At 27.5% G+C, this 27,739-nt stretch overlaps 2 protein-coding genes across 3 annotated transcripts in view; both read left to right on the top strand.

Moving 5' to 3' along the window:
- The window catches only part of LOC113554118 (neuroligin-1-like), a 274,533-nt gene that overhangs the window by 150,464 nt on the left and 96,330 nt on the right, over window positions 1-27,739 (top strand). The gene's annotated exons all lie outside the window — the stretch shown is intronic.
- On the top strand, window positions 23,534-24,790 carry LOC113554168. Its single transcript, XM_026957892.1, has 4 exons — window positions 23,534-23,724; window positions 23,938-24,120; window positions 24,266-24,532; window positions 24,616-24,790. The coding sequence occupies exons 1-4, from the start codon at window positions 23,668-23,670 to the stop codon at window positions 24,643-24,645; spliced, it is 537 nt and encodes a 178-aa protein (XP_026813693.1). The 5' UTR covers window positions 23,534-23,667; the 3' UTR covers window positions 24,646-24,790.

Consider the following 27,739-nt stretch of genomic DNA (forward strand, 5'->3'; position numbering starts at 1 on the left):
TTCGCCCAGGCTTATTCTCATTAATACAATTTAAAGATTGTATTGTAGAATAGCTTACATATTGTCATAAAAAATGCTCATTGCTAAAATGTCAAAAACCATAAGTATATATAAATATTATTGTAGTTTACATTTGATGATAGTTGATATTGACTTATTATCATTCGCTTTGCATTTATTTTTAACTTAGAGTTTGATAAATTATAAGAAAGAATCCTTAAACAGAATAATATACTCACGTCTTACATAGTTACATGTACTGTTAACTTCATACACACGTGTCCGACTACATAACCAAAGTATAACGGTGTCATTATTAATTATTATTTAAGATATCATTAAATCATTAATTTGTTAATATTATTCATATTTTTACGTTTAATTGATATACATTTTAATAACAGTTATATTTGTTTGCTATGATATTGACATTATACGTAGTTTATATATTAAATATTTATGTGTTTTGGTATTATTACTAATTTTGTTTGTTAGAACTTTGCTCAGTTTAATAAAACCAAAATAAAATAAAAAATTTAAATTTAATAAAATTATATATATTTTATATTATATTTTATCTATACGGAGTGATTCATTTAAAATAATATATGAATAATAAAAAGTGGTTTGTGTTCGTATTTTATCAATATAAATGTACATAATAAATATGAATATGTTCAAACATATAAATAATGAGCGTCTGTGTATAACTTATTTCTTAAGTATATTGATTTTCCATAATTGGTTAGTCATTTTATTTTAATTACTTTAATTATAATTATGATAATTATGATACCTTCCATTATAGAACCGTTGATGTTTTGTACCACGCTATACTTTATACGTTTTAATTAAAAAAAAAAAAAAAAAAAACAATTATTTATGAAGCAAAATACTGCTGTTCTTTGTAAACGGTAATAATCGAACGTTCTAAGTGTATAGTCTATAGGTATAAACTATATATTTTATGTTCTTATGATGTTTTAATGTTGAAACGAGAAATATATTTAATGTGATTAAATTAAATGCATTGTACTAGATGCATAATTATATTTTGTAGTAGTATAAATTATTGTTATTATGAAAAGAGGATTGCTCTTCTCGTGCTTATAAGAATTCTGCGATAGCCAATATTGAGCATGCCTTGAAACTGTTCATTAATTTAGTAGGTATTTAGCATTTTATAATCGCCTATTAAAATATTCCAAATTAGTGGATAATATTTAATTGAATAACCAATGGGATTAAGTTTGGTGAAAAAAAAAAACGGAAATTTTATAAACGACGACAAAATTATAGTTTCGCGTTGTCCTCTGATTTTGAATGAAATATTGTGAACATAACAATGTAGTATCCGTTGCACAATACAAATAATAAATAATAGTATCAATTACAATAATAATAATGATAAAAAGTAATAACCAAAAACCAATTGTGTGATATAATGAAATCACATTTTTCAATTGATGTGGCGTTATTTTTTTTTTACCTAAATTTATATATGTGTAAGAATCTATACCGATTATTTTTTGTGAATGCAAATAAATGTTTAAAACGTTTTTCGAAATCGTTACACAATCCGTTTTCACGCGTGTAAATAAATAGTGAATTATAATAACACATTCTGTCTGCAGATCGATGACAATATTATTATTATAGAAAGTGATTTTCAAACTAAAACTTTGAGAAAATCTCTAAGTCGTATTTATTTATTAAAAAAAAAAAAATACAATCGTTAAAAAAAGTGAAAAAAAAATATGAAATTTCTTTACGTGAAATATCAACCTTTATTGTTATTGGTATAATGAAAAACTACGGATCTGAAATGATGCCCTCGAGAATGTTATTATTGTCTTTCATTTTTATAACGGGTGCGTTTCAGTTCTAAAATCACTTCCCCAATCATCTATATGATCGATCCGGTGCGCGAAATTATTTTTTTCTTTCTTCAATATATATTATTATTGTGCACAGAAACGGATATCCAGTAAATGTTGATGTAACGCACGCGTAACTTCATTTACATACTTTATTTTTTAATGTGTATGTATAAAATATAATATTATTACCTATACAATAGCGATGGATTAAAGTAATTGATTAAAATCCTAAAGCATACGAAGTTAATAAAAGTCGTTTAGTAATAATTAAACACGTATGGGTCACTGACACGCGGCAATTTGAAGCGATTTATAAATTGTTCGCGTGTACCTTTACTGAAACTGCATTTAAGTATTGTATCATGTGAATGTATGTATGTGTATGGGTGTGTGTGTGCAACGTGAGAGTTAATGAACATTTCCGTTGAAAAAAAATTATAGACTCAATAAAATGAACGAGACAGAAGTGGCGACCATTGCACGGTAGTATATAATATAACTCAGTTAACGTCATAAACGGGTCAGCAAGTAATATCTAGTGGGATCCAAATCCGGGTACTTAAAAAAAAATTATTGAGGTCCAAGGAGAAAATAATTTGTTAGCAATAGCAAGTTGTACTACATATAAAATAAAGCATTATCATTGTAAATAACATATTATACTAATTACAATAAATATATATATATATATATATATATATTATATATATAATAATATAATTCAAACTTTTAGTATTTTAATAAAAAATAATGTAAAAATTAAAATTAAATCAACTACTTGTTGATATAAATAATTAGGACTGTAATTCAGATTACGGTTCATCCGTCACTTGCCCATGGGCATTTTGCAGTCATGGTATAGACGTACGTTTGTCAGGTACAATACTAAAAAAGTATCATTATAGATCACATGACGATGTAATGAATCATTTGACATGGCCAATTAACAGTGCACCTGAAACAGTTAAATATAAAATATATTTCTATTATTATTTTCTAAGCTATAAATCGTGTAGCCATGAAGTCGAATGTAAAACTGTACACTAATTACCTTTCTGTTGACATTTTACATTCTATAAAATACAATAATAATGACAATAATGATAACAATATTTTATTCGCTTAATATTCTCTATCTACATTTTTATGGTGAATATTTGTCGTACGACTTGTAAAGTTGTAAACGATTACTATAATATAATAAAGTACCTATTTATATAAAAATGGGTATTATGCTCGTACGTATCGTGTTATTTAAAGTGCTAACTGCTGCAGAAATGCACTGCACTACTGTACGGCTCGCAATAAAATGTGTTATTATAATATCGTTTTGACTCGTTTATGACCTACGCCCATCGAGTGTACTTCCGACTTGGGTGATTTCGAATTTCATTTTATTAATATCCTCTATTTTTTTTTTATTTTTATTTTTTACGCCCCCGACCGGATACGTTTTTATATCTGATGCGAATTCGATATACGTATAGCCAATTTTTCATCATCAATCGGTGGCAGTGTGTGTCGTTATAAATTGCTCCGAGCTTTACCGCCTTCTCCACCCACACTATATACGGCGCCGTTGAAACGCGAAAAAACAAAGAGACATAGAGACAGATAGAGAGTGAGAGAGAAAGCAATAAATTGGAACGTAAACAAATGAAATAAATAAAAAAATAAACTTTTACACATATAATAATATGTATGTATATAAATTCAATTTGTATTTTGAAATGGTCGTTCCGGTGACGCCTTCAGTCAGTGTCAACTGTATACGGAAAGAATATAAATTCTTCAACCCCATCGTGTACAAATACACAACGCGCGCTGTATTATATAAGTATAACATTATGTATAGTTAGTGAGCAGATTAAAAACGATCTTTTTTTTCTAATCGTTTATTTTCAAGAGCGTAGCTCCAAACAATCGAGAATACATTTCGCACTATAACAGTTCACTTAGAAGTTTAGTGCTCATCTAACTGATGAAAAACTACATATCTATACATAGTACGCTAAATAAAATCTGATCGGTATTTTTAATTTCATATTCTGAAGCAAAATATTTTTATACATACAATTCGAAATTTGAATGAGTAACTAAGTATTTAAAGTTTTGGTGAGCGGAGTAGTAGGCCAGTATTCTGCAAGGTATCCTCGAACCATTCCACTCCACTTATATAAACTTTAAATACTTACAACTATTCATTTAAATTTTGATTTTTATGTTTTCAAAAAATATTTTGATTAGTGATATTAAATAAAAAATGTATAACAATAATAAATATACATTTTTTTTTAAAAAAAAACGTTGTTCTATTTCGACTTGTAGATAATATAAAAGAAAGATTTTCAAAAATATTAACAGTTTTTGAAACATCGAGTGGTACTGGTTCATGATAAAAAAAACATTTTATATAGACTAAATATATCTTGTAATAATATACTAACGTTCTGCGTTTGAAACGGTCTTTTCTTTATCATCTTATTAATACCTCCAGGTTATTTATAATTATATAGGTAGTTATCTATACTACGTCAAAAAGGCTGAAATCCATAAAAGCAAAATATTACCTAAAGTATCGAACATAACTTATAGGGGTAAATACATTTTAATAAAATAATAATTAAGTTAATTTTATTATATTCATATTTATTATTTAATGAACTTTTACAGTGATATTATAATGAGTATCATAAAAGTAAATTCGAATTCGAAGCTCACAGTTTTCAAGTAAGTAGTATAATATGGATTTTTTATTTCTGTGTATACGTTTTATGTATCAATAGTGTTTATAATTCTAGAACTGCAATTTAGTTTTAATAAAATGTTTGCTTGGTGTTTTTTAAGTACTCAATAATAATGGGTATGGATTGATGGTTACGATTATGGAATATTGATCATTCTATTGGATCGTTCGAAAGTGACCTGATAAATAGTGGATATCTACTGTTATTTTCAATAGTATTTAATAAAATTGAATCAGAAAATGCTGATGTTTTTTCATTGGCAGCAAAAATAGTAAATAATTAATACAATGTCAGTGGAAGGGAAAAAAAGCCAATCTGAAAAAATACAATAAGTATACTTTCATATTCATTTTTGTGGTATTAAATTGTAATATTAAAGTTATCTTAATGAATATCAACCCGTAATCGCAGTTTGTTATGATAAAATGAATCGAAATTTCAACCAAAATCGATCATTTTAGTCTTCGAATTACAAAAAATTCATTGTATATATGCATCAGTTCATTACTAAATATAATAAGCATTTAATTTTTAATTGAAACTTATAGTGTAACGGGTAAAATATTTTACCCTATTATAACATTAATTTTTGAGCTTTTATTCCATTACAAATGTAAAAAACGTTAATCAAATTTGCGCTTTTAAACTATCGAAAAAAAATTGATGATTTAAGTTTCTGAATGAGTATTATTGCGTTAATATAATCTGTGTTAAGCAATCGTAATTTTTCATTAATTACCCACTCGCAAGCAGAAGTTTTCCTGTCAAATCTAACTTTTATTTTGTTTTATTTACCTCGGTGTCTTAGACTATATTAATAGTATAATATATATATATATATATGTGTGTGTGTGTGTGTGTGTGCTGCCGTCACTGTTCTGATCGGGTGACGTTTATCATCATTTAGCCGCTTCAATACAATAGGTGTGCTGGTATATAGTGGGGTCGTGACTTTATCAACTTTCCGTTGGTGCGCGAAATTTCACAAATACAATATTACAATATCATGTTGTTTGGTCCGGACACTGAGGTTTTTTTCAGCATAATAATTATACGACCATCAACGATTATCACTAACGCAGTAACGCACGTGCACTCTTACGCCAAATACGCCAGATACTTCAATAGATACAAAACTTGTATGCATAACTGTTGAAAATTATTGATTTGTCATTGATTAATGTATTAACGTTTGAACAAAATGATGTGTTAGTTATTACGACCAAATGACATTTTCGATTAATTTAATCATAACGAGACAATAGAACGGACAAATAATGACGATTACGCTAATCGGAACGAAACATGGAGGTATTATCAAAATGTATTATTATATCTATGAAGTAAGACATCATTCGTTTTTTACACAAATACATATGAAAATATTATATATTTGTTTACTTGCAAAAGGAAACAACTGTGTTATGTAGCGATAGTAAAAAGAAACAAATATTTACATATTATTGCGTACCTAACTCGCATGACAAAACTATTTTTTTTCTATACAAATACAAAATATGGTCAAACTGAGATTATATTTTTATTTTTTTTTCTCTACCGAAAAAAAAAAAAAATCAAAAAAAAAAACGATGTCACCGTAAATGTTGTCTTCCCCGACCGCAAATGGTTGAAATCAAAAATAAAGAAAATGGTCTCCGAAAATAGTATTTCAATTTTTACGCCATGTTTGTCATTATTTTATTCTTTTCGATTGTATTTACCCAATACATATTTCATAAACGGATCAATAATTTTTTATTCGTCGTTTCTCGCTTTTTTTTTTTAGATGTTTGAAAAATTCAACAGACGTCTACAGAATAATATATAATAGTAATAATAACAGTCTTCATTGTTTACGAATTTCCGACGCATTTATATATAGGTAGGTAGCTAATATTTTCAAGGATAATATTTTTATATGATATTATATTATTTTGGGAATGATGTATTATTACATTTTATACAGTATATTATGTTTAGATATATCATCATTACACTACACAATAGTTATACAAATATTTATTAAATTAAAATCGGTCTGTAGTGGAATGGCTGAAAGATATCACAACGTTGTTATTATATGGTTATTTTTAGTCTAGAAATATCTTGAACTTTAAGCTTGAAATATATTATATTTTCATAGATACAATAATATCCTATGTTACGATAAATAAATGCATAAAATATTATGGTTATATTTAAATTGTAAAAGTATTTATTTACCTTCAATGTACATATTATGATGTAGGTACTATATTATTATGATGTGTGATATTGTAAGTATGTAATTATAAAAATTGTTTGAAAGTGGCGGTTATCCAATCAATGGTGGTGGTTTTATGATAGGTGACGTGACGTGTAGATCGATCTACCTGCACACCTCTCTTATCTGTGGCTAGTGTAAATAATATGTAAAATATATGGAAACTCTAAAAGTCATTATCATCAAAATATAAATTAATTAATTACAGGTCAATAAAAATAATTCATGTTTGGGTATACAGTACACCATACTGTACAGTGAACATATGACACAAAATTATTTCTTATCTACCACGTCAACGATATAAAAGTTTGATGTACATGTGTATGCAAACATTTTAGTATTCCCTCCCCTCCAATGGAACTTATCAAGAACTCAGGGGGGGGGGGCAGATGGCTTTTGCCTTCTTTAGCCCCGTTTGAATAACATTAGTATAAGTATATTTAAGTATTACGATTTTTGTATTGTCTATAAACTTGTCTTATACATTACGATTCTATATAGACGAAAAAAATTTAATGGATGTTGGCAGATATTCGTTTTGTGTAGTCGTGTAATGTGCCGTCGTCGGTCGAGAAAAGGTGTGGATACCGTTGTAGTGCAGGAACTTAAAGCTGTATGCGAATATTATATTATAGGTACCTACGTTGAAATGTCAAATTATACACGGCATTATATAAAGACCCGAACGCCGCCGCAAACTCTTTTTTAAATATTAAAACGAACAAAGTGTATCGCTCAGGCTGGTAATAGTTCTTTTCCTGGTAACGTTTCTCTTTGTTCAAATGCTGCGTATATTGTTATGAATACGCTCGAAACGAAACTCGTACAATAATACTATAGAGTATAGACTACGCGATTATCACGTAGAATGTGTATTAACGCTTTAAAACGTCCCCATTGTTTCAAATACAAAATGAGAAATAAAAATGGTGTGTTTTCATTTTTAAATTCGGTAAATTACAGTACATAAAAGCATGCACAGTATCGGTACCTAATTCATTATATATTTATATACATTTTTTAAATACGTACAAAACGTATTTGTGTAGTAGCTGTAGTCACGCGGTGACGCGTGGACAATATTGTTATATAAATGCAATATATTAAAGCAGCTTTTGTTTAACCAAAATTATGTTAAAACTTTTTGTATGCCTTAGAACCATCTGCAGACCATAGGGTGTTCAGTAATATTATTGCGTACTTATAGTGTTTTGATTTCACTCGGCTTGTTTATTTCGTGAATACAACACGCCGTATCCGTCAAAATCAATTTCGATCGCGTGTAATTGAAATTTCCTTAGACCATTTTAATACACAGAATACATTTTTACTTTTAACCCGACTGCAGTCCACAAACGAGTATTCAATACTTTACGTATTCACTACTTAACCTTTAATAACTAAGATATGACATAAAATAATTACACTGGGTATAATAAAGCATTGATGGTATTCTCGTTTGGTTTTTATATAATATTGAATATTATTCATGGTATTAATATTTTCAGAAAACGATTAATTTATTAGACTATTGCAGTTAACAGCAAGATATATACTCTATATACAGAGTATATAGAGTATATTTACTTGATTTAAAACTACTTCCGAAACAAAAATTCACCCGTCACGGCCACCAATATTGTATTGTAAAGCTAATTATTTATGTAAATATTATTAATTCCCGTTTCGATTTATTGAAATAATAACGTAATTTTTAGATGGTATGGTGGGTATAAGTGTATAAGTCATGAAAACGAACATTACTATTTACACAGTGTACATAGGTTTAGAATTTTCTTGAAAAATATATTTTGTCGTCCAAATGGTGGTGTAGCCGAAATGGTGACCAGAATACTTATACCCCGGATTGTCGATACACGCTAATTTCGAAATATCGCGCGCTCATAGTTCGGTAAAAATGTGTAACGATATAGTAATTTAATATTAATAAACGATAGTGCATAGTGCGAGTATGTGCAAACGAGTGTAGTTGTATTGTTACCATTTAATTATTTGCATAGTTGTCGTGTCGTACTATACGTATCATACTATATATCATACGGCCCTACACGGGAATATAATAGTACGTTTATGACGTTTTTCTCATATTTTGTTTTTCGCGATTACAATAAAATATCATAGCGTAGTAGCAATATAATATAATAAGCCCGTATAACAGTGAACATGTCATTGTAACAGTGGACAGTTGTTCGGATGATGGAAAACGGTATAATATAATACGACTGGAATATGACAATAATATTATTATGTTATGAAGTCCTTTGCGTGTTCATTGTGCCACCATTGTACATTTGTACATCGTTTTAAGCATTTAGTTTACGCTGTCGTCTGAGAACTGTACATATAACACATTGGCCAGTCCGTGCAGGTATACGTCTCGTCAGTGTAGAATACATCAGCTGATGTATAATATAATTATACCTATAGGCTACGACACTCGTACATAATGTTATTTCGGTGTATTGTGCATTTGGATTGCGGACTGTCGTCCATTTCGCATTATATTGATAATAATTAATAAATGATAAAACGGATTATGTTATTATATGCCCGTATCTCACAGCATCACAACATTATGTGTATTATATCATACGATGACGTTTATTATCATTGTTGTCTGCTCCATACCTACACTTCATGTGCAAATAGGTAACGTAAATAATTTGTAGAACAATTGAAGACTGTCACGTTTGTCTATGGACGCGGTTACATGTACAATATTATAACGCGTTGTATTACAGAAATAAAAATATAGTAGATAGACTTATGATTTATAAACGCCCAAAATAATATGCAAAGGGTTTGCGTTCCCACAGATGTGTTATATTGATGAGTTAAAAGTATTATGACGATAGTATACCATGTATAGAAAGGCCGAAGGAAATAGATTAGAAAATAAAACTTCTAAGACCATAAAAAAAAAAAAACTTCCATGAGGTATTTTACATGATACTATTCCTTTATTGTTTTCAATAAGTTCTTAAAAATAATTATTTTTTTTTTTTATCATTGTAAGCCCATCATTCCTCTTTCTTTTAGAGAAGTTGTCTGTTCATCGATTCGACTCTCTATTTACTTTAATGTAAATAAATATGTATTCATTTTAATACCTATTATACCTAACAGCACTTCTCTGTTTTGTTAGAATTTTTAACAGCTATTCAATTTCTCGTGAGTTCTAATACTGAAAAAAATACCTAACTTTTTTTATTATTGTTTTATTTTTCAAGTGATTATGTATGCTTACTACACAATAATAATATTGTCTACAAATCTTTTTTAAAAGTTGATATTCGCAAAAGCAATTCATCTATAAATAAATAATGTGTATTAATAAATAATAAATATAAAATAAATACATAATTAATATTATCTATTATTATGTAAATTATATGTAGATATGATAAAATTTAGTAACAATAAAAATGGTAACATAATAGATATCAATTGTTTTATAATAAATAACATCACTGCTAGATAGGTTTAGGTTGATTTTAGCAACATTATCAGTTCCAAAACGAAAAATAAAAGGTTAATTTTAGTAGTTTGTCAAATACTAAACCTATCCCACGTGTACATTATATTAATATGTAATATACTATACAACCGACTCCTACCCACTTTGAGTACAGTGTAGATATCTGTGGTTTTAACATTGAACTATATAACTAACTATTGTATTTGGTTTGTTCACCACCCACTTTTTGGAACATCAACGACTGAAAACTTTCAAAACGTGCACTACGCAGGGATGGTGAGTGGGACGCGCGCACGTCATCTTTGGCGTACGGGGATAGAAATATTTTTCAAATATTCAAATTCCGTCGTTCGATTTCCTTCGACACTTCAGTTACAAATATTAGGTTTAGGTATGTACATTCAACAAACAAATCAGTTAAAACAAATATTTGATTCGATAAAAAAAAAAGCGCAAGTATTTTAAACGATTCTGTCGAATACAGTTTTGATTGACATTTATGAAATAATATTTTTTTCAACCTGACTGTATAGTAGCGGCAGACATCGGTACAAATTTGATTTCTAGACCTAGACCTTTTTAAATTTAGTTAACGCGAAGGTAGGGTAACTATACGAGTTCAAAATAACGGTTCTACAATAAAGTCTCGTCGACAAAATATAAGATATAATATATGTAATAGCATTCCAATGGCACAACAATTAAATTAAATTTACTACTGTTTGGATAAGCTTATTAATGAGAATGAAACTGCAGACGTCAAACAATGGGCTGCAGAGTTTAATGGAATATAGTTTTAAAAATATTTTATCGATGCATTTTATTTGCTAAAAAATCATCATGTATTATAAGCATTACTATTTTCAAGCACAGTATCTGTTTTGACATGGTTTAAATGAGTGAAAGAGTGGTGTTATGATTCATGGTATAATAAAATAATAGAAAAAAACAGTTTTTATCTATTTGTACAAACATATCTTACACATATATATTATAATTGTTATATTAAAAGAAAACAAACCAAGACTCAAAGGAGTGAGGTGGAAATTGTCATGGTTTTGACACTCGACCGCTGTGGTGACTTATCCGTATGAGCTGTGTATTAAATTTCACGTCCATTTTTCCGAGATGTTAACCCGTCTGATATTCGATGAAAATCCACCTGAAGTATTGATTATTATTTTAAATTGGTTTTATCGTTTCGTAAAACTTACTGATTAGATAGAAAAAAAAATCATCGTACATTACGCAAGTACACGCTGACAATACTATCACCAATTGGATGAAAATAGAAAAATGAAAATTTAATTTGAAAAAAAAAATATAACTCTTTTTGTTTTCTTAAGAGCCCGAGTACCTTGGATAGGTTAGATATTCATAACGACTCCTAAGCTTGCGATGAAGAAACTTGATAAATTGCTCGATTAAAAAAATAAGAACAACGAGACATTTTAAATTAGCCCTTGTAATACACCTATAACACTTAAACGTGTTTAAAAAATATCCGAGAACAAAACTTTCTGGCCGTTCGTATTATTATAAATGAGATATCAGATAACGGTTGATTTAGTACACGGCCGTCGTGTGGCAGGAATGTTTTTTTTTTATTCTTAAGAGAGGAGCTTAAAAAAAAAAATTAATATAATTGAATATGATATACGGCAGTTGCGCTTGTCGGTGATCAATTTGAGTTAAGGACACGGTTATAAGTACAGTTTTGGTTATTTATAATGTTATTTTTCGTCTTTCCTTTTCTTTCTCTTTCTACTTTTTTTTACCCTCTTCAACAACACATTTATATATATAGATAGGCACATAATATATATATATATATATATATATATATATATCACGACCCGGGCGGCCCGATAATAAGAAAATATATATCTCTTGAATTAAACACACACACAAATGTATTATAACATTTATTTTTCCTTGCATTAGCAATCATACACACACACAAATAATATACACATATAGCGTGTGTTTTGTATTTTCTTATTTATTCTATAAAACACACACACACACACACATATATATATTTATATATATATCTGATGAGTATATGTATATACAATGCCTAAAATCCGCGAACGACACCTCGTAATATATAAAATAAATAATATATGCGCGTCCACCCGACAGTTTCTTTCGATATTCAACGCTCCGTATGCCTAATAACAATTGCAAAATTTATGTGATGTTGCACTTACATACATTTATAATATATATATTTATATGTGTGTATATATATATATATGTGTGTGTGTGTGTGTGTGTTTGTATGTGTGTGTGTGTGTGTGTGTTTGTATGCGTGGATGAAATACGATTTCATTAATATCAATGTCCTGCACGATAACCGTAAATCTGTCACCGCCGAAGATTGTGTTTTTGATTTGCGCGTTACGCCGGGCTCACGTCATATGTATATTTTATATTTCGATAATAAATGTATTGCAATGTTTATTATATACACGCATGGTGTAGTATCCTAGGTCCCTACCCTGTGCCTAGGGTATAACTACACCGCTCATGAGCACATTACACGTGTATATAGATTGTCTATAATAAATTATAGTATATTTTACGTTCAGAATAATCTTTTTTACTTTGATATGTTATAATATATATATATATATATATTAGAATGTATAACTGATATTCATTATCAAATTTAAATGAAAGTTATTTTTGATGTTTTAATTTTAAGCTAGTTATCGGCACTTGTTAATTTTTAATTACTTATTACTTATATGAAATAAAAATAAAAAAAATCCCGCTAGGGAATTTATAAATGATAAAATAAATATGTACTTACATTTCGTTTTTAACGGCGTCCAGTTAACAATTAGTTCACTCCATCTCGTTGCTTATACGGATAATATTATATAAATTTGACAATACTGTTTTTAAAACGAATGGTATGAGCTGTGGTATGTGGACGTGTGGTATAGTAAGTTGCATATGTATATTTTTTTTAATCCTCCGATTTATGCAGAGTAACTGAAATATGTATAACCGAAACGATTAGCATACCAATTAATAATAGAACATAATTACGTTACATACCTAACACTCGTTTGATAATTATGTTTTTAGTTCATTCGAATCTTTCGAGTTTATTGCTGGTTATTTATTGACGTCATTGAAAAAATAATTTACTCGAATCTACTATATTCAATTCTGTTAATTTTTAGATAATGTAGACATGTGTAAAATGTAAGATGAAAAATAAAAAGTTTGTAATTTTTTTCTCGCATTTAATGGCGTATGTAGCGGCAGTGCTGAGTTACAACACTATAATTAAACGCCACAGATTCGTCAAAAAAAAAAAAAAAAAACGGGTGCAACACCATCAACGTTTGTCGTCATTGTTTGTGATTTTCTCAAATACTACTGGAAAATTCAGAAAATGTACCGTCTGTTTTCAATTTCCACTCGCCGGAGAAGTGATGAATAAAGCTTCATTTTATGTACGCTTTTACAATTCCGAAAAAAAAAAAAAAACAAAACATTTTCCGATAAAAGCCCATAAAATAGAAGCACTGCCATAATTGCAAAACCAATTGCTTCGAAACAAACGGCGGACCGATTTGCACTTTTATCGCATATTAAGCAAAGTAATTAAGGTTCTAATTTTGGCAAAACGATAAATTCGATTTAATAAGAAGCGAAGATGTACAATTTATTACCCATTCAATAGCTTTCAAATGCAATTTTAATTCTTTTCTAGTGTGATTATTATTTTTTACACAGTAATCACAAAAATCCAGTTGAAAGCTGATGTAACTCATAATATTACTCAATTGCTTGCATTTTATTTCGCACTAACCATTACCGCATACTTATTACAGCGATGACCAATATTATAATAGTTAATAAAATATAGTAAGCGTTTCACGCTATTATTATTTATTATGGTTCACTTACGAAATTATATCGAACAGCCGTCAGTTAACCATCATTTCAGAGTGTGTGTCTGTATATGTATCAGTGGAGAATTTAAGGGGGGACCGAAGCGCCTCGGCTCCCCCCATTGGCATAAATTAAATACACATATTTGTATGTATTTGTTAATTACTGAAAAATTTAAGATTTGCGTTTGGAACTATGCCCTCCCCCCCAAAAAAAAAAATTAACAGTAACAATAACTACTGAATATTATATAGTAGTATTTATCATACTAAGAATATTATATTATATATTATATTGATTGAAGTAATAGTTATTAAAAATGTAGTAAGAACTTATAATTATATAATCGTCGTCTTGATATATTCTTTTTGGACTGTTACGGTGTCATACCCTTATCTACAATATTATTGTATAATATATGTATATTTGCTGATAATTGTTTTTAAATAATCAGAATTATAACGCACGTTTGAATCCGATCACTCATTTATTTATTTTGATGAGGGGAGAACCACAAAATTTTGATAAATAAACACGAAATTGCATTCCATTACCTCAAGTCACATAACAACCAAGAATATTAGGAATACATTATATAGGGAAGAGAAGAACAAAATTAAACGCATAATATAAATATTAATTGCTTGATACATAATAATATCTTTTTGGGTAATATTTTTTGTTCAGTAAATTTATCTGTCACATAGAATTTATCGATTATGCAATAAAATAATACAATTATACACGTTTTATTTTTCGAATATGTTTACGATAATTCTTTTCTTAGTATTTGAATTCGACAAAACAAATTTTCCGTTTATAAATCGTTATTAAAATATTAATATAATCGTACAATAGGTAATAAAATATATTCTTGAAAACTTGAAGCTCCTTCTACGTATACAATTAGTTTGAACGTTAAATTAAATAAATATTTAAAATATTCTTAAAATATATTAATCATATATTTAATATTGTTAACTAATGTACCTATGTTAAAATAATTTACTCAATTTTGAAAGAACATTAAACAATAAGTCACAATACGATGAATAGTGTTTTTTTTTCATTGTCTTCAACAACATCAATTTTATTGTTAAGCTGTAAATTCATCAGGCATTTCAAAAATAGGAATCAACGAGCACGAATATTGATTTTTTTTTTTTGTACAACTTAATTATGTCAATATTGCTATCCCTAACTACTAAACATAATATATGAGCAGTTTTCATCGTTTGTAACCGGTAGAATGTGACTACCTATGCGGCTATGCTAATAAAGTTAACAAAAAATATGAACAAAAATAAACTTTCAGAGACCTCAATAATACATAGATAATAAATGTTCATTCGTAAAATATTTGTTCAATTGAAATACGTGGATGACGCAAATTGTAAGTCAAGCGTATGTCATATCGTACAAGAATGTGAAAACAGTTCGAAAAACTCTCGATTAGTGGTGATTACACTGAAATCTAAATGTGACACAAAAAGTTCCTGACGCGTATCATTATACACTGCTATAAACTATTTAACAGTTCCATTACCTTAAATAATTAATAATTAATTTTATATAATACATAAATTGTATAATAATATTATATCTTATATAATTATCTATTATTTACGATAATTAATAACCTCGAAGAATATTAACTTTTTTGAATTTATTTTTTTTCGCATAATTTTATATCAATTATTACTAAAAAATCTTTTACTCCTGAGTATGAAATTAATCAAAAATATTACTAATACTAATATATTATGTAATTTATTTGGATATTAATTTTCAAGTATAGAGTGGAATAAAGTGGTATTTATTAATACTGGTAAATGTTGATCTATTATATAGCTACAATGCTTATTTAAACTTTGAATACTTATAAAGCTATAACATACATAAATAATTATTTTAAACTACTTAAATAATGTTATGTTATGACAAATATTTAATTAATACACTAAAAAAAAAACATAGAAGACATGGGGGCTTTGAACATGTAAAAGAACAAAAATATTTTTAACGCCATTAATATATTTTTATTATAATTAGTATTAAATAATAATATAATTTAATATTTAATAAATCACGGTTTACCAACATTATTATAAGTAGGTATATCATGAAAAATATTAAACGCTATGTACATTCAAATATTAAATTGAATTTAAATTTAAAAGGAAAAAAAATAATACAGCCACCATAAAATATCCATACTTGTTATTGTGTTGTAATACATTAACAGGAAAACTGTCGTAGAAAATTACATCAATCTCACAATAAATTGTAAAACATATTTCATTATGTAACGGTTCTTGTGTACAAATACAACTGCATTATATAAATTATTATCATGTTATTAGAGGTTTTATAATGTTTGTAGCTTATCTCAATTGATTAGGCCATGGATACATAAACAACGTTATTTTTATAAAACGATTGTTTTCCACAGTATTATTATTAATGATCTGAACGGTTGTAATTATATGTAATAGGTGTATTGGGTAAATATATTAATAATAACATTTTAATAAATAAATCAAATGCAATATTAATGGGTTTATTTATCGACCAATTACTACTACACAAATATGTAGGTTATTATTTAAAAAAATGTATATAAAATAGAAATACAACCATTTAGGGCATAATTAAATATAAAATATAAACATATTGGAAAATTACTATCAAAAAAAAAAAAAAACCGAATGCATTAGAAAAATTTCAATTATCTATTTATGTATTTCATTTAAAGTATCATATGATGCTTATTTATTTGTCTATAGGGCAATACTTACGATATCGTATTTGGTATTTGATATAAGTATTTTATATTTAGGTTGTGTTATTAACAATCTGCTTGTTTGAAAAGTATACTATATTTACTTCAACATACTTAAATAAAAGGTGTACGTTTAAATTTATATCTCTAATAGTTATTTTGTATAATACTTTGTAGTTTTTAACTTTTTGTCTATGATCGAAAGAAAATAATGACAACTTCTATTATTATCATTATGAATTAAACATATTTTACTTAATATGTTGATGATAAAATTAATGAGTTAGTTTGTCAATTGATTCCCCTTTTAATAGATACTAAAATAATTTTATTATTATTATTTACAGTTATGCATAAATCAATTTATGGACAATCACAATGTTTTTAGAATTCTATCTTAACTTAGAATTTAACACAGGGTAAATTTAATTTTTCAGAATTAATTAATTATACAGTCATTTATTATAATATATTTACTATAATAGCAATATTAGCAATTAGATAACTATACAGCAGTATACTCAATTAATAAAAAATCAAAAAGTATTTGATTACTTTGTATTTTGGTAATCATTTATAACCTTTTTTTAACTTATCAAAATGTTTATATAAACTGTATACAATTCATATAATTTAAATTTTAACATATTCGATTTTAAATCTGTTGATTATCATAGGACTTTATTTCATTTAAAACGAAAAAAAAATACATTTTATTATTATGCGATTTAATTATATGTTTGGATAATTTTACACTTATTGTTACATATTTTTAAATGAATAATTTAATAATATTTTTCTTTTTTGGATTCAAATTAATGTATGTTTTACAATTACTTCATTGTAAACCAATAAATATATTTTCTTTAGTGGAAAAAAAATGTAAGCTTAATAATTATAGTGTATATTATCAATTTATGTTACAAAGTAGGTGTCCAAGTAGACCTATAGTACGTTATTTTCAGGAACTAAAAAGGTTTATATTTTATTATAAAATAATTTTAATAGCTTGACCTAAATATAATATAACATGCAAAATATTATAATGAATGTTGATGATTACATTGATCAACCACTGTTTAATAGTGTTTAGTTCAATTTGTTATAGTAACATGATGCAAGCAAACAAAGTTTTTTAACAACTATCGGTCTCTATTAATTAATCGCGATATAAGGAAAATAATTTAAATGTATATATCATAAAAGGAGAATTATTAATAATATAATAATAAAAATAATATATTTTTTAAATTTCATATCTCTTCTGTTTGCTTAACCCGTATAGTCGGATAATAATGACCTATGTATTATATGTACCTACACAGGTTTATTAAGTATAAAGGTATCACAATACTTATCATCAAGTCACCTATAGTCATATTTAAATATTATATTTTTAATAGTCATACGATTTATAATTAAAATCTAGAGTAATGATCATCATTACTTTATTAAAGCATGATCTCTGTGTAGGATGTAATAATTATAACAACAATTTATTGAAAAAATCTGTAATATTTGTTCAGTCGACGTGGATGATAACGGGAATCATGATATTGGCGTAAACAACATATAATTAAAACGATTTTCAGCCACTGATATTACGCTTAAAGACATAAGCTGTGTATTGCATATGTATACGTAATTACAATTATTGTTATAATAATAAATTCTGATGCAGAGAAAATCGTACTATACTGAATCAGACGAATTACAAAATAATATTTTTTTCAAAATATAATGATTGTCAGTTATCACAAACTTATAATATGTATTTTTTGATTTAAAATTATAAATTTGATAGACATAGCTCAAGCGCCAAAGATTTAAATATGTATAACGTGGAATACATAATTTTATTTTGATAATTATAATTATATTTATAATTTGTTTTATCTAACGAGCTAATCGTGATCGAGATAAAAAAAATGATATTTTTAACATTGCGATACCAATAATTATTTGCCTATGCGAGAAATTCAAAAATAGTTATGAAACGACAATTTTAAAACTTAATTATTACGTTTATATATCAATATTATTTTTATTCCTTTGTTGTATACATTATTTCAACAAAATTAGTAGGTAAAACGATGTTTATGCTACATTAATTACATGCATTTAATTGGATTCGCAATTTCTCTTCGATCCAATTTATTTCTCAAAAATAACATAATATATATATATATATATATTACTGCGTGTGCATGTTATTTTTTTATTTTATTATTTTATGTTCATCGAGACGTTCGATATTTTCAATGACATTTTGTGGTTTATGTTATTTTAAACTTTTTGACACCCCCAACCGCACCAAATTGATATGTTACGTATTTTACCAACTATTTTGTATTTTAGTGAGCTGTGAGTTACACTAGTTAACACTTTTAAAAAATTTTAACAGTTTTTTTTATGACAAATATTGACAAATTGCTCTTAGTTAATAATGCACAATATGCAAATTACATTAAATTTGACATTTGACCACATTTAAATTTAAATTTATATTTCACATACTTGTGTGCACTATTATTATCTAGTTATATTATATCACATCATGGATACGCATATTAATATTTAACACAAATATTTATAGTCTTCGAAAAATAAACAAAATGTGCTATGATTTATATTGACTATGAAATAAAAAAATATTTTTTCTACAGTCCCACTTTTTTTTATTTTCTTTATCATCCAATTTGGCTTTGTGTGAGTCCAATTAACCTCGATTGTTAAAACAAACCATCGAAGTATTCAAATGAACTTCCCCTTTACAATAATTTTAATTTGATACCGGTGAAACGTAAAATAAAACTACGAAATTGGTCACTGGATATAACTGAAATAAATAATTTTTATAATTTATAACATGTTGTAGGTACAAAATAAAATGTTTTATGTTTTTATTATTTTTGTATTTTATCAAAACAATAAAATTGTGTCTTGTATTATGCTTATTATTCAATATATTGAATGTTTGATACATTTTAATTAATATTAAATAGGAATATTATTGTAATATTATATTCGATAAATAATTAGGTATATAATAAAAATGTTAACGTCATAAAAATAAATAATTTTGTTTACCAAAATGTAAACAGTTTTTGTTTACATAGATTAAGTACACATAATAATAATAATAAATAATAAAAATATTATGTATTATATTTGTCCTTTTCAGTGTACGATTATTCGAACTTAATAACACGATAAATGTTATCGAATAAAATAGGAATATCGTAATGCTGTTGAACTTGACGACGTTGCGTGAAAAAAACTTCATTGTGCGTAGTATGTTTTTGAACTTTTCTCTGGTTATTCAGATGCTTTATTCGAAATGACTATAAAATAATGGAACATATTGGCGTATAACACGGCACGTACCTGCAACACATTCTGACATCCCGAATGTAGACTCGTGTAAAAATGTAGCTGTATACTATTCGTATATTTATGTGTGCCTAGGTACATGCAGCTTATAATATTTCTACACTACGGTTAGACTACGGTTCGTCGAATGTATTTATTTTTCCCTGTACCGACAGGGTCCACGGGACGTGTACCTGCATCGGTTGTTTTTATGTCAATGATAATAATTGGCAGAAAAGAAAGGAAAAAAGAAATAAAACCACAAAAAATAATCCGTCGAAACATCTCGGTCGACTTATGACTTTTTTTGCTCTACGAAATGTTTTCCACTCTGTATAGGTGCACTCGCACATCAACTCGTATATCTATGTATACTATGTATACATACGTACACATTACCCGTACATACTTACATACACGCATGCACACATATATACATATACCTATATATTTACCTCCATACAAACACGCATATATATAATATATAAATATTATATACCGGTCACGGGAACAAATAATATCCTGACATTTGTTGTGTTGTCGACTAGAGCAAATAAAAAGTTAGTTCGAAAGACAACACGTGTGTGTATATATACACTTGAGTATTACGGGTATTAGATATATGTATTATATCGCTGTAATGTCCTGTCACGGAATCTTAAATGTTTAAGGTTTGTTTTTAAATCAAATTCCACGACAGCATGAAAACGTCACTGAGTTTCTCGTCTTTGTAATAGCTATATTAATATATAATAATACGAGAACGCCGCCGTATACATTACCTATGGTGGCTCGTGGCGTGTATGGCTCAATCGACCGTCAGCCGCCACAAACAGTCACAGGGTCCAAAAGCCACATGACAAATATTTTAAGTAGCAAATATTTTTTAACAGTCTCATTGTGTTGTCAATTAAACGTGTGCGATACAAAATAACCAGACGGTCAATGTACCAAACCCACATATTATTATAGCGGTAAAACGAATAATTGTATTCGTCAAATGTATTGCTATTTAATGTTATTGCTCCGTCAGACCTAAATTTCTACGGTCAAAAATAAAATATGAAACTTATTGCTATATTCAAACATAATTATTTTTATTATACTTTATTATGTTGAGGTGTCTATATTGTTGTAATACTATATCGTTTATTATAATTTCGGAACGTGTATAAACGCGCACAAGACATGAACAAAATTATTGTAATATTATTATACTGTTTGGTTTGACACATTTTTTGTTTCAACTGATTTTTTTAAGCATAGAAAAGTTTTCCTTCTTAAAAAAAAAAAAAAAAGTTAAAGATTTTGGCACTTCCGAAAATGTTCACTGCCGCCAATTTACTTTCTCCCTTCATCCTCTTCTCGCCCTTTTTTCGTAGTCATAACAATATGACACTGGAAAATATTGACGAAAACAGTGACACACAGTGTTTACGACACATTGTCATACGGATGCGAAATCCGTAGGTATCCGAATTAATCGCGCATCGAATGATATTAGGAATCTATGCAACGATTTACTGAGATACGCTTTTTAGGATAAAAGAGAAAAATTATCGTGTATATAATAATATTTTTGCGTGATTTTTGGTATCGTAAGTGGGACAGTACATATATCTATAACACCTGTTCTTGTTGTTATATACGCGTGTTCCGAGTTATTGTCGTTAATCATCCATGAATAATGATCATGTGTAACCATTAAAATAATAAAAAAAAAAAAATTTAAAAGAACGAAGAATAAGAAGAAAAATAAAAGACATACCGAAGAATTATGGCGCGGTAACTTTAATCATATACGCGTGTATTTTCCATTTTTTTTTCAGGTATATTTTATTATAATGACACTGAAAAAATTCAGGCATTTTTAAGAAATTTATCACCATATTTCCGTGGCGTTTGTACCACATTATACTCACAGTAAACGTATAAATACGAACAATAGTTTAAATGGATAATTTATGAATCCGACATTTTGCACTGCGGCTTAAAAATAATATTCTTTATGTGTATTATATTATATGTAATACACGCATAAGCAAAATGAAAATTGAGCTCTTTATGAATACCTAGGGAACTTAACAATTTGTGTGACTTGTGCGTTTATAATAAACGTATAAAGCAAATTCATTTTTATATTATACTATTGTTGTTGTTAAACAACAATATCAAAAAGTAAAAGCTCCACTAAATACGTATACGCTCCTAAAAATTGCTTTTGATTCGGCTGATCGTTATTTCATCAAACAGTGTCAAATACCGATTTCTAGGTATGATGAAAACACTTATTTTTAAATAGACCGCTCCTAAATGTACATTGTGTATACACGATCTAATATTTACAAGCGAGTGAGATGAATGACTATATTATGTTAAATAACGACTCCATCACAACAAACACGTGTGTTTGAATATAAATATATACAGATATACATAGGTGCCTATATTACGTATTTGTTATATTTTATTGTTGGAAATTCGATTATATGTTTCCGGTTAATGGTTATTCTATTTAAGCGTTTAAATGTTTGATAATTTTAATTTTATAATTTTGTTTATTTCGTAAATTCCTAACAAATACATTTTAAATTTCGTCAAATTGCTCACAATAATATATTATATAAAGAATAGTCGGCGATAATTGAATATTGCAATAGAGATGCAACATGCACTTGGTTGGCATTGATCGAGTATACGCTTAGTAACATACAGGTACTAAATAATAATATAGCGCCGACCGTTTGCCAACATGTTACAACATATTATTATTAAGTTTCAATTTGTTCTTACTGCGGCTGAGATCGTTAAAATATGATCTTTGATCGACATTGAATGTCGGCTCTGAATTCTTAACAACTATTCCGCGTTTATGTAACGTAGTCTGCGACAAACGTTTTAATGTGTGTGTTTGTTTTTCTTATCAATCTATTGCCTTCCGGACACCGGGCCACGGTGTATAATTATTAATCATAACGGTTAAGTTATTTTATCGTAGCCTCGATAACGGAAAAATCAAAGGTCCCTCCCATGCACTATGTAGCCGTTCGTTTTGATATAAATATAAGGCCCGGCCGGTTGGCTAAATCAGTATTGTTCGAGACACCGTCAGCAGTGGTACAGATATCAATTCGTTATATTCGTATTGATATTATATTTTAATATTTCATCTATCCGTCGTACACAATACACACAACAACAACAACATGGTTGCCTGCAAAGTGATTTTGGCCATTGCCGTCGTGTTCGTAGCTGTTGTTCAAGTAAGCATAAATTATTATAGTATAAAATATTATACCAACACGGTTAACGTGTAATACATTATTATTGTTTGGTATTTCCCTCTAAACAATGTCCGCGTCGACTGCGCACCAATACGAATGCGTTGTACGATGTCACGGACAATTATTCATATTTCTAAAATAAACAATTAAAATGATATCCAAAATAATAATAATAATACTATACCAATTTAGATCAGTGGTAAACCCGCAACCGACACTGAATGGGGTATACCGTTCGAAGAAGCCCTCAAGAACATCACCAAAAAAATTGGCGACGTTGTCGGCGATAACTCCGAATACACCGCCGCTGCCAAAAACGGTTTGAACACTTTCGTCGACGGTTTCAAATCCGAACTCGCAGTCCTTTCCAAATCGGTATGATTAAACATTAAATATTATCAATAATATAATGTATATTATCTTTGTGATGAACGAAGTCTGTTATTGTGCATTACACTTATACTTCGTTACTAACATCTTTAAAATTTTTGTTTTAAACTACTTTTTTTTTTACCTACAGTTCGAAGGCAAAGCTGGAGTCACCGATGTTGTCAAGGAAGCCACCAAACAATGGCAAACAACCATCGACACATACACCAAGAACTTGCCAAAGGAAGTCAGCTTGAAAGACTTTAACGAAAAGACCGAACAGGCCCTTAAATACATCGTTGAGCATGCCACTGAGATCACAAAGAAAGCCCAAGGAAACACCGACATCGAAAAGGAAATTAAGGAATTCACCAAGAAAAACATCGACTTCCTTATGGAACAAGCTAAAAGCGTCCAAGTAAGTAGAATAAAATAAACATATAAATAAAGTTATAATTTTTAAGATCACGAATTAATCAAAGTTTTATTTTTATGATTTAGGCTAAAATCGCTGATGCCAAGAAAGCCTAAGATGAACAAGTTTGAGTGACTGACACACGTTGTACCAACTATGTCAACCAAAACACGATAACTGACAGTTAATTTATTGCTTTTTAATTTTATAATATTTCACCTTTAAAAATCAAATATTAAATTTTACCGTTTTTATACTTTATTGGAGCTTTGTTATTGTTTTTTTTCAACCGAAATATCGTCCATAAAAAAAACAACGAATTTGTTTCTGTGTAAAAACAATAATGATGATGATGTATCTCCTCGTGCCTCGTATATTTTCATAATTTTGAATAAAGTATACGTGGTGGTCAATAATCAAATTGTACCTACCAATCGTTCTAATTAGTACACCAAATTCGTATCATGAAATTGTAAAAAATAATATTTAAATAAATAGGAATTGAGCGATTTTTTAATAGTACCTACTTACAAATGTAATTGCCAATATTAAATTTACATTATCGAAAAGTGGCAATCATAATAATTATTATGCAATAATAAAATCATAACTTATCGTAATTTAATAATATTTTATTAATTAATACAATGGACTCAAAAATATTGATAAATTTTTTCACTGTGAAAAATTCAAATATATATATATATATATATATATATGTAAAATTACAGTTAGGTGGAGGCTAAATGTATAGGTAAAAACCGTCTAAATAAATATATAATAATATGCTTTATTGACATAACAATATAACGTCTGTACAAAATGCAAATCATAGCTTATATTTAATACTGTAGCCACTAAAACCGCTTATTATTTTTTGCGTAGATTTTCAGAATTTTACCAAAGTATTATAATGAATTTTTTATAGCTCAAATTTTTGCTCTTTCATAAACGTAGTTTCGAACCCATTTTTTATAAACATAAATCTGATCTTAAACGATAAAAAAGTAGTATTTGCATATAATATTATAATATAATACAATAATGATTCCTGACAAATTACCTTTTTTTTTTCTAAGACATATATATAATATATATGATATGGTTTAATGAAAAATAATATACATTAAAACACACTTAGGATCGAATGATGTGAAAAAAACTTAGTTAAATATTTAGGTTAAAGGACAAAATTCAAATGTAAGTCTGTCAACAAGTGTTGGCTAAAATAAACTTACGCGATTCCATAACTAAAATACGACTAATGTTATATATATTATAAGTTTTTAACTAATATTGTCAAGCAGTTATGACAACAATTTTATAAACTATTTTATCTGTACCATTACATTTTTATGTGATTTATTGTCAATGTCGACTAATGTAGTTATCAGTCCTTTCTTCAACTATAACCTCTTTAAAGCAAGTGTCGAATTTATAAAATAATTTCTTATATTACTATTAGATTGACATCGTTTCAAGTAAAATTTATGTCTCGGGTCAAAATTAGAACATTGTGCGTAAGACAATAATATTTAACTGTAAATGCAATTATGTCTGATAAGAAAAAAACCGTAATCAAAATCACGTCGAGTAAACTAACTGCTCTAATATTCGATAAATGTAATAAAATAAAATATAATATTCATTATTCTTATCGATTCTAACTTTATAGGTACACAATGTTCATTCTTAATGAGCATAATAAATATGTTGGATAAGCGAATTATAATATTATTATTAGGTTATGTGCTATAAGTTCACTGGCGTGTTAAAGTTGTTTAAAACGGTAATCAATATAACATTACGATAATTTTAGATTAATGTAAAACGTTTTTATATACTTTTTCCCAATAGGAACTGTGTATGCTGGAGACTATTTCTTATAACGACAAAAAAAGATTTTTAAGTATAAATCTATACTTTTTATTATATATATATATTTTTTTTTTCAAAAACTAAAAACGTTTAACACGCAAATCATATTTATTATAATAGTGTGGTTAAACGGCCAACTGCTCGTTATAATTATTAACTAACATAATATATTAACATGTACTGTATGAAATCGGTAAGAAAATAAAATATTTAATATGTATACTATGTATATCGTTTTATTTAAAGGTATATATTTTACACATTGTCGTCATCGTGGTGCTGACGGAAAACTAATTCAAGTTTTGAAGCGAAAACGACTAAAACTTTTTTTCGCTTTTGGATTCTGAGTATATTGGTAAATTTATTGACTTTTCCAATGATGTGTGCTGTTTATATAGTTCATCGGAAAGCGTTTTTTCTTAGTGGTAGTTAAAAAAAAGCTTTAACAATGCACAACAATAGCTATATATATTATATACAGAGTGATTCTCCAAACGTGCTCATTTCCATTTATTTATTTTTTAATTTTTAATTTTCAATTAATTAAATTCTGATTTTTAAAATTTTTAAATATACATGCTAGCCATATTTTTAGTAATTTAGATTATTTTATATTATTTAAGGATAGTACTGCTTTAATGCAAAATGATTTTTTTAAATGTAAACCAATTTTTTATTTTGTAAATTGATAAGCAGATATTTTTTTTTGGACAAATCATATGTATCTAAAAAAAAAAATTGAACTAGCAGTTTCTGAGTTATAAAAATATAATTTAAGGACAATGATATCATTGTAATCAATTAAAAACATAATATGATGTTTATATTGTGTACACAATAATTTATACGTAGTATTAGATATTGCATTGGTTATAAGTTATAATATTTATAGTCATATAATTTTTTCAAAAGATAAAATATTAATGGATACATATTAAATAATAATTTTAATTTTAAAATTAATAATTACCTTCTTCATATATTATTAAATATATATATATATATATATTAATTTGCTCTTAGTACAACAAATTTGATATATGGAAAAAAAGGATGATTTCAATTAAAGAAAAAGTTGGTTTACGATAGGATAATCTAGAATAAGGTATACAAATCTACATTTTTTTTAAATATTCCAAACTCTAGAACGTCCAGAACTGGAATTAAGTTGATTATGAGATTACTATATTATATAGTAATTAAAGCAAATTATGAAAGATAAGCGTACCTACTTGATGAATCACCTTATATGTATAGAAAGTAAGAAATTGAAGTATTGAAGTATTCAAATAAATATGATAAATAAACACACGACATGGTAAAAAGCTACCT

Source organism: Rhopalosiphum maidis, chromosome 1 (assembly GCF_003676215.2).
Source record: "Rhopalosiphum maidis isolate BTI-1 chromosome 1, ASM367621v3, whole genome shotgun sequence".
Taxonomy (NCBI): domain Eukaryota; kingdom Metazoa; phylum Arthropoda; class Insecta; order Hemiptera; family Aphididae; genus Rhopalosiphum; species Rhopalosiphum maidis.

Coding starts and splice junctions, on each gene's coding strand:
- LOC113554168 (XM_026957892.1), top strand. CDS start 23,668: ATGGTTGCCTGCAAAGTGATTTTGGCCATTGCCGTCGTGTTCGTAGCT. Junction 24,121..24,265: donor TCGCAGTCCTTTCCAAATCG/GTATGATTAAAC, acceptor TTTTACCTACAG/TTCGAAGGCAAAGCTGGAGT. Junction 24,533..24,615: donor AACAAGCTAAAAGCGTCCAA/GTAAGTAGAATA, acceptor TTTATGATTTAG/GCTAAAATCGCTGATGCCAA.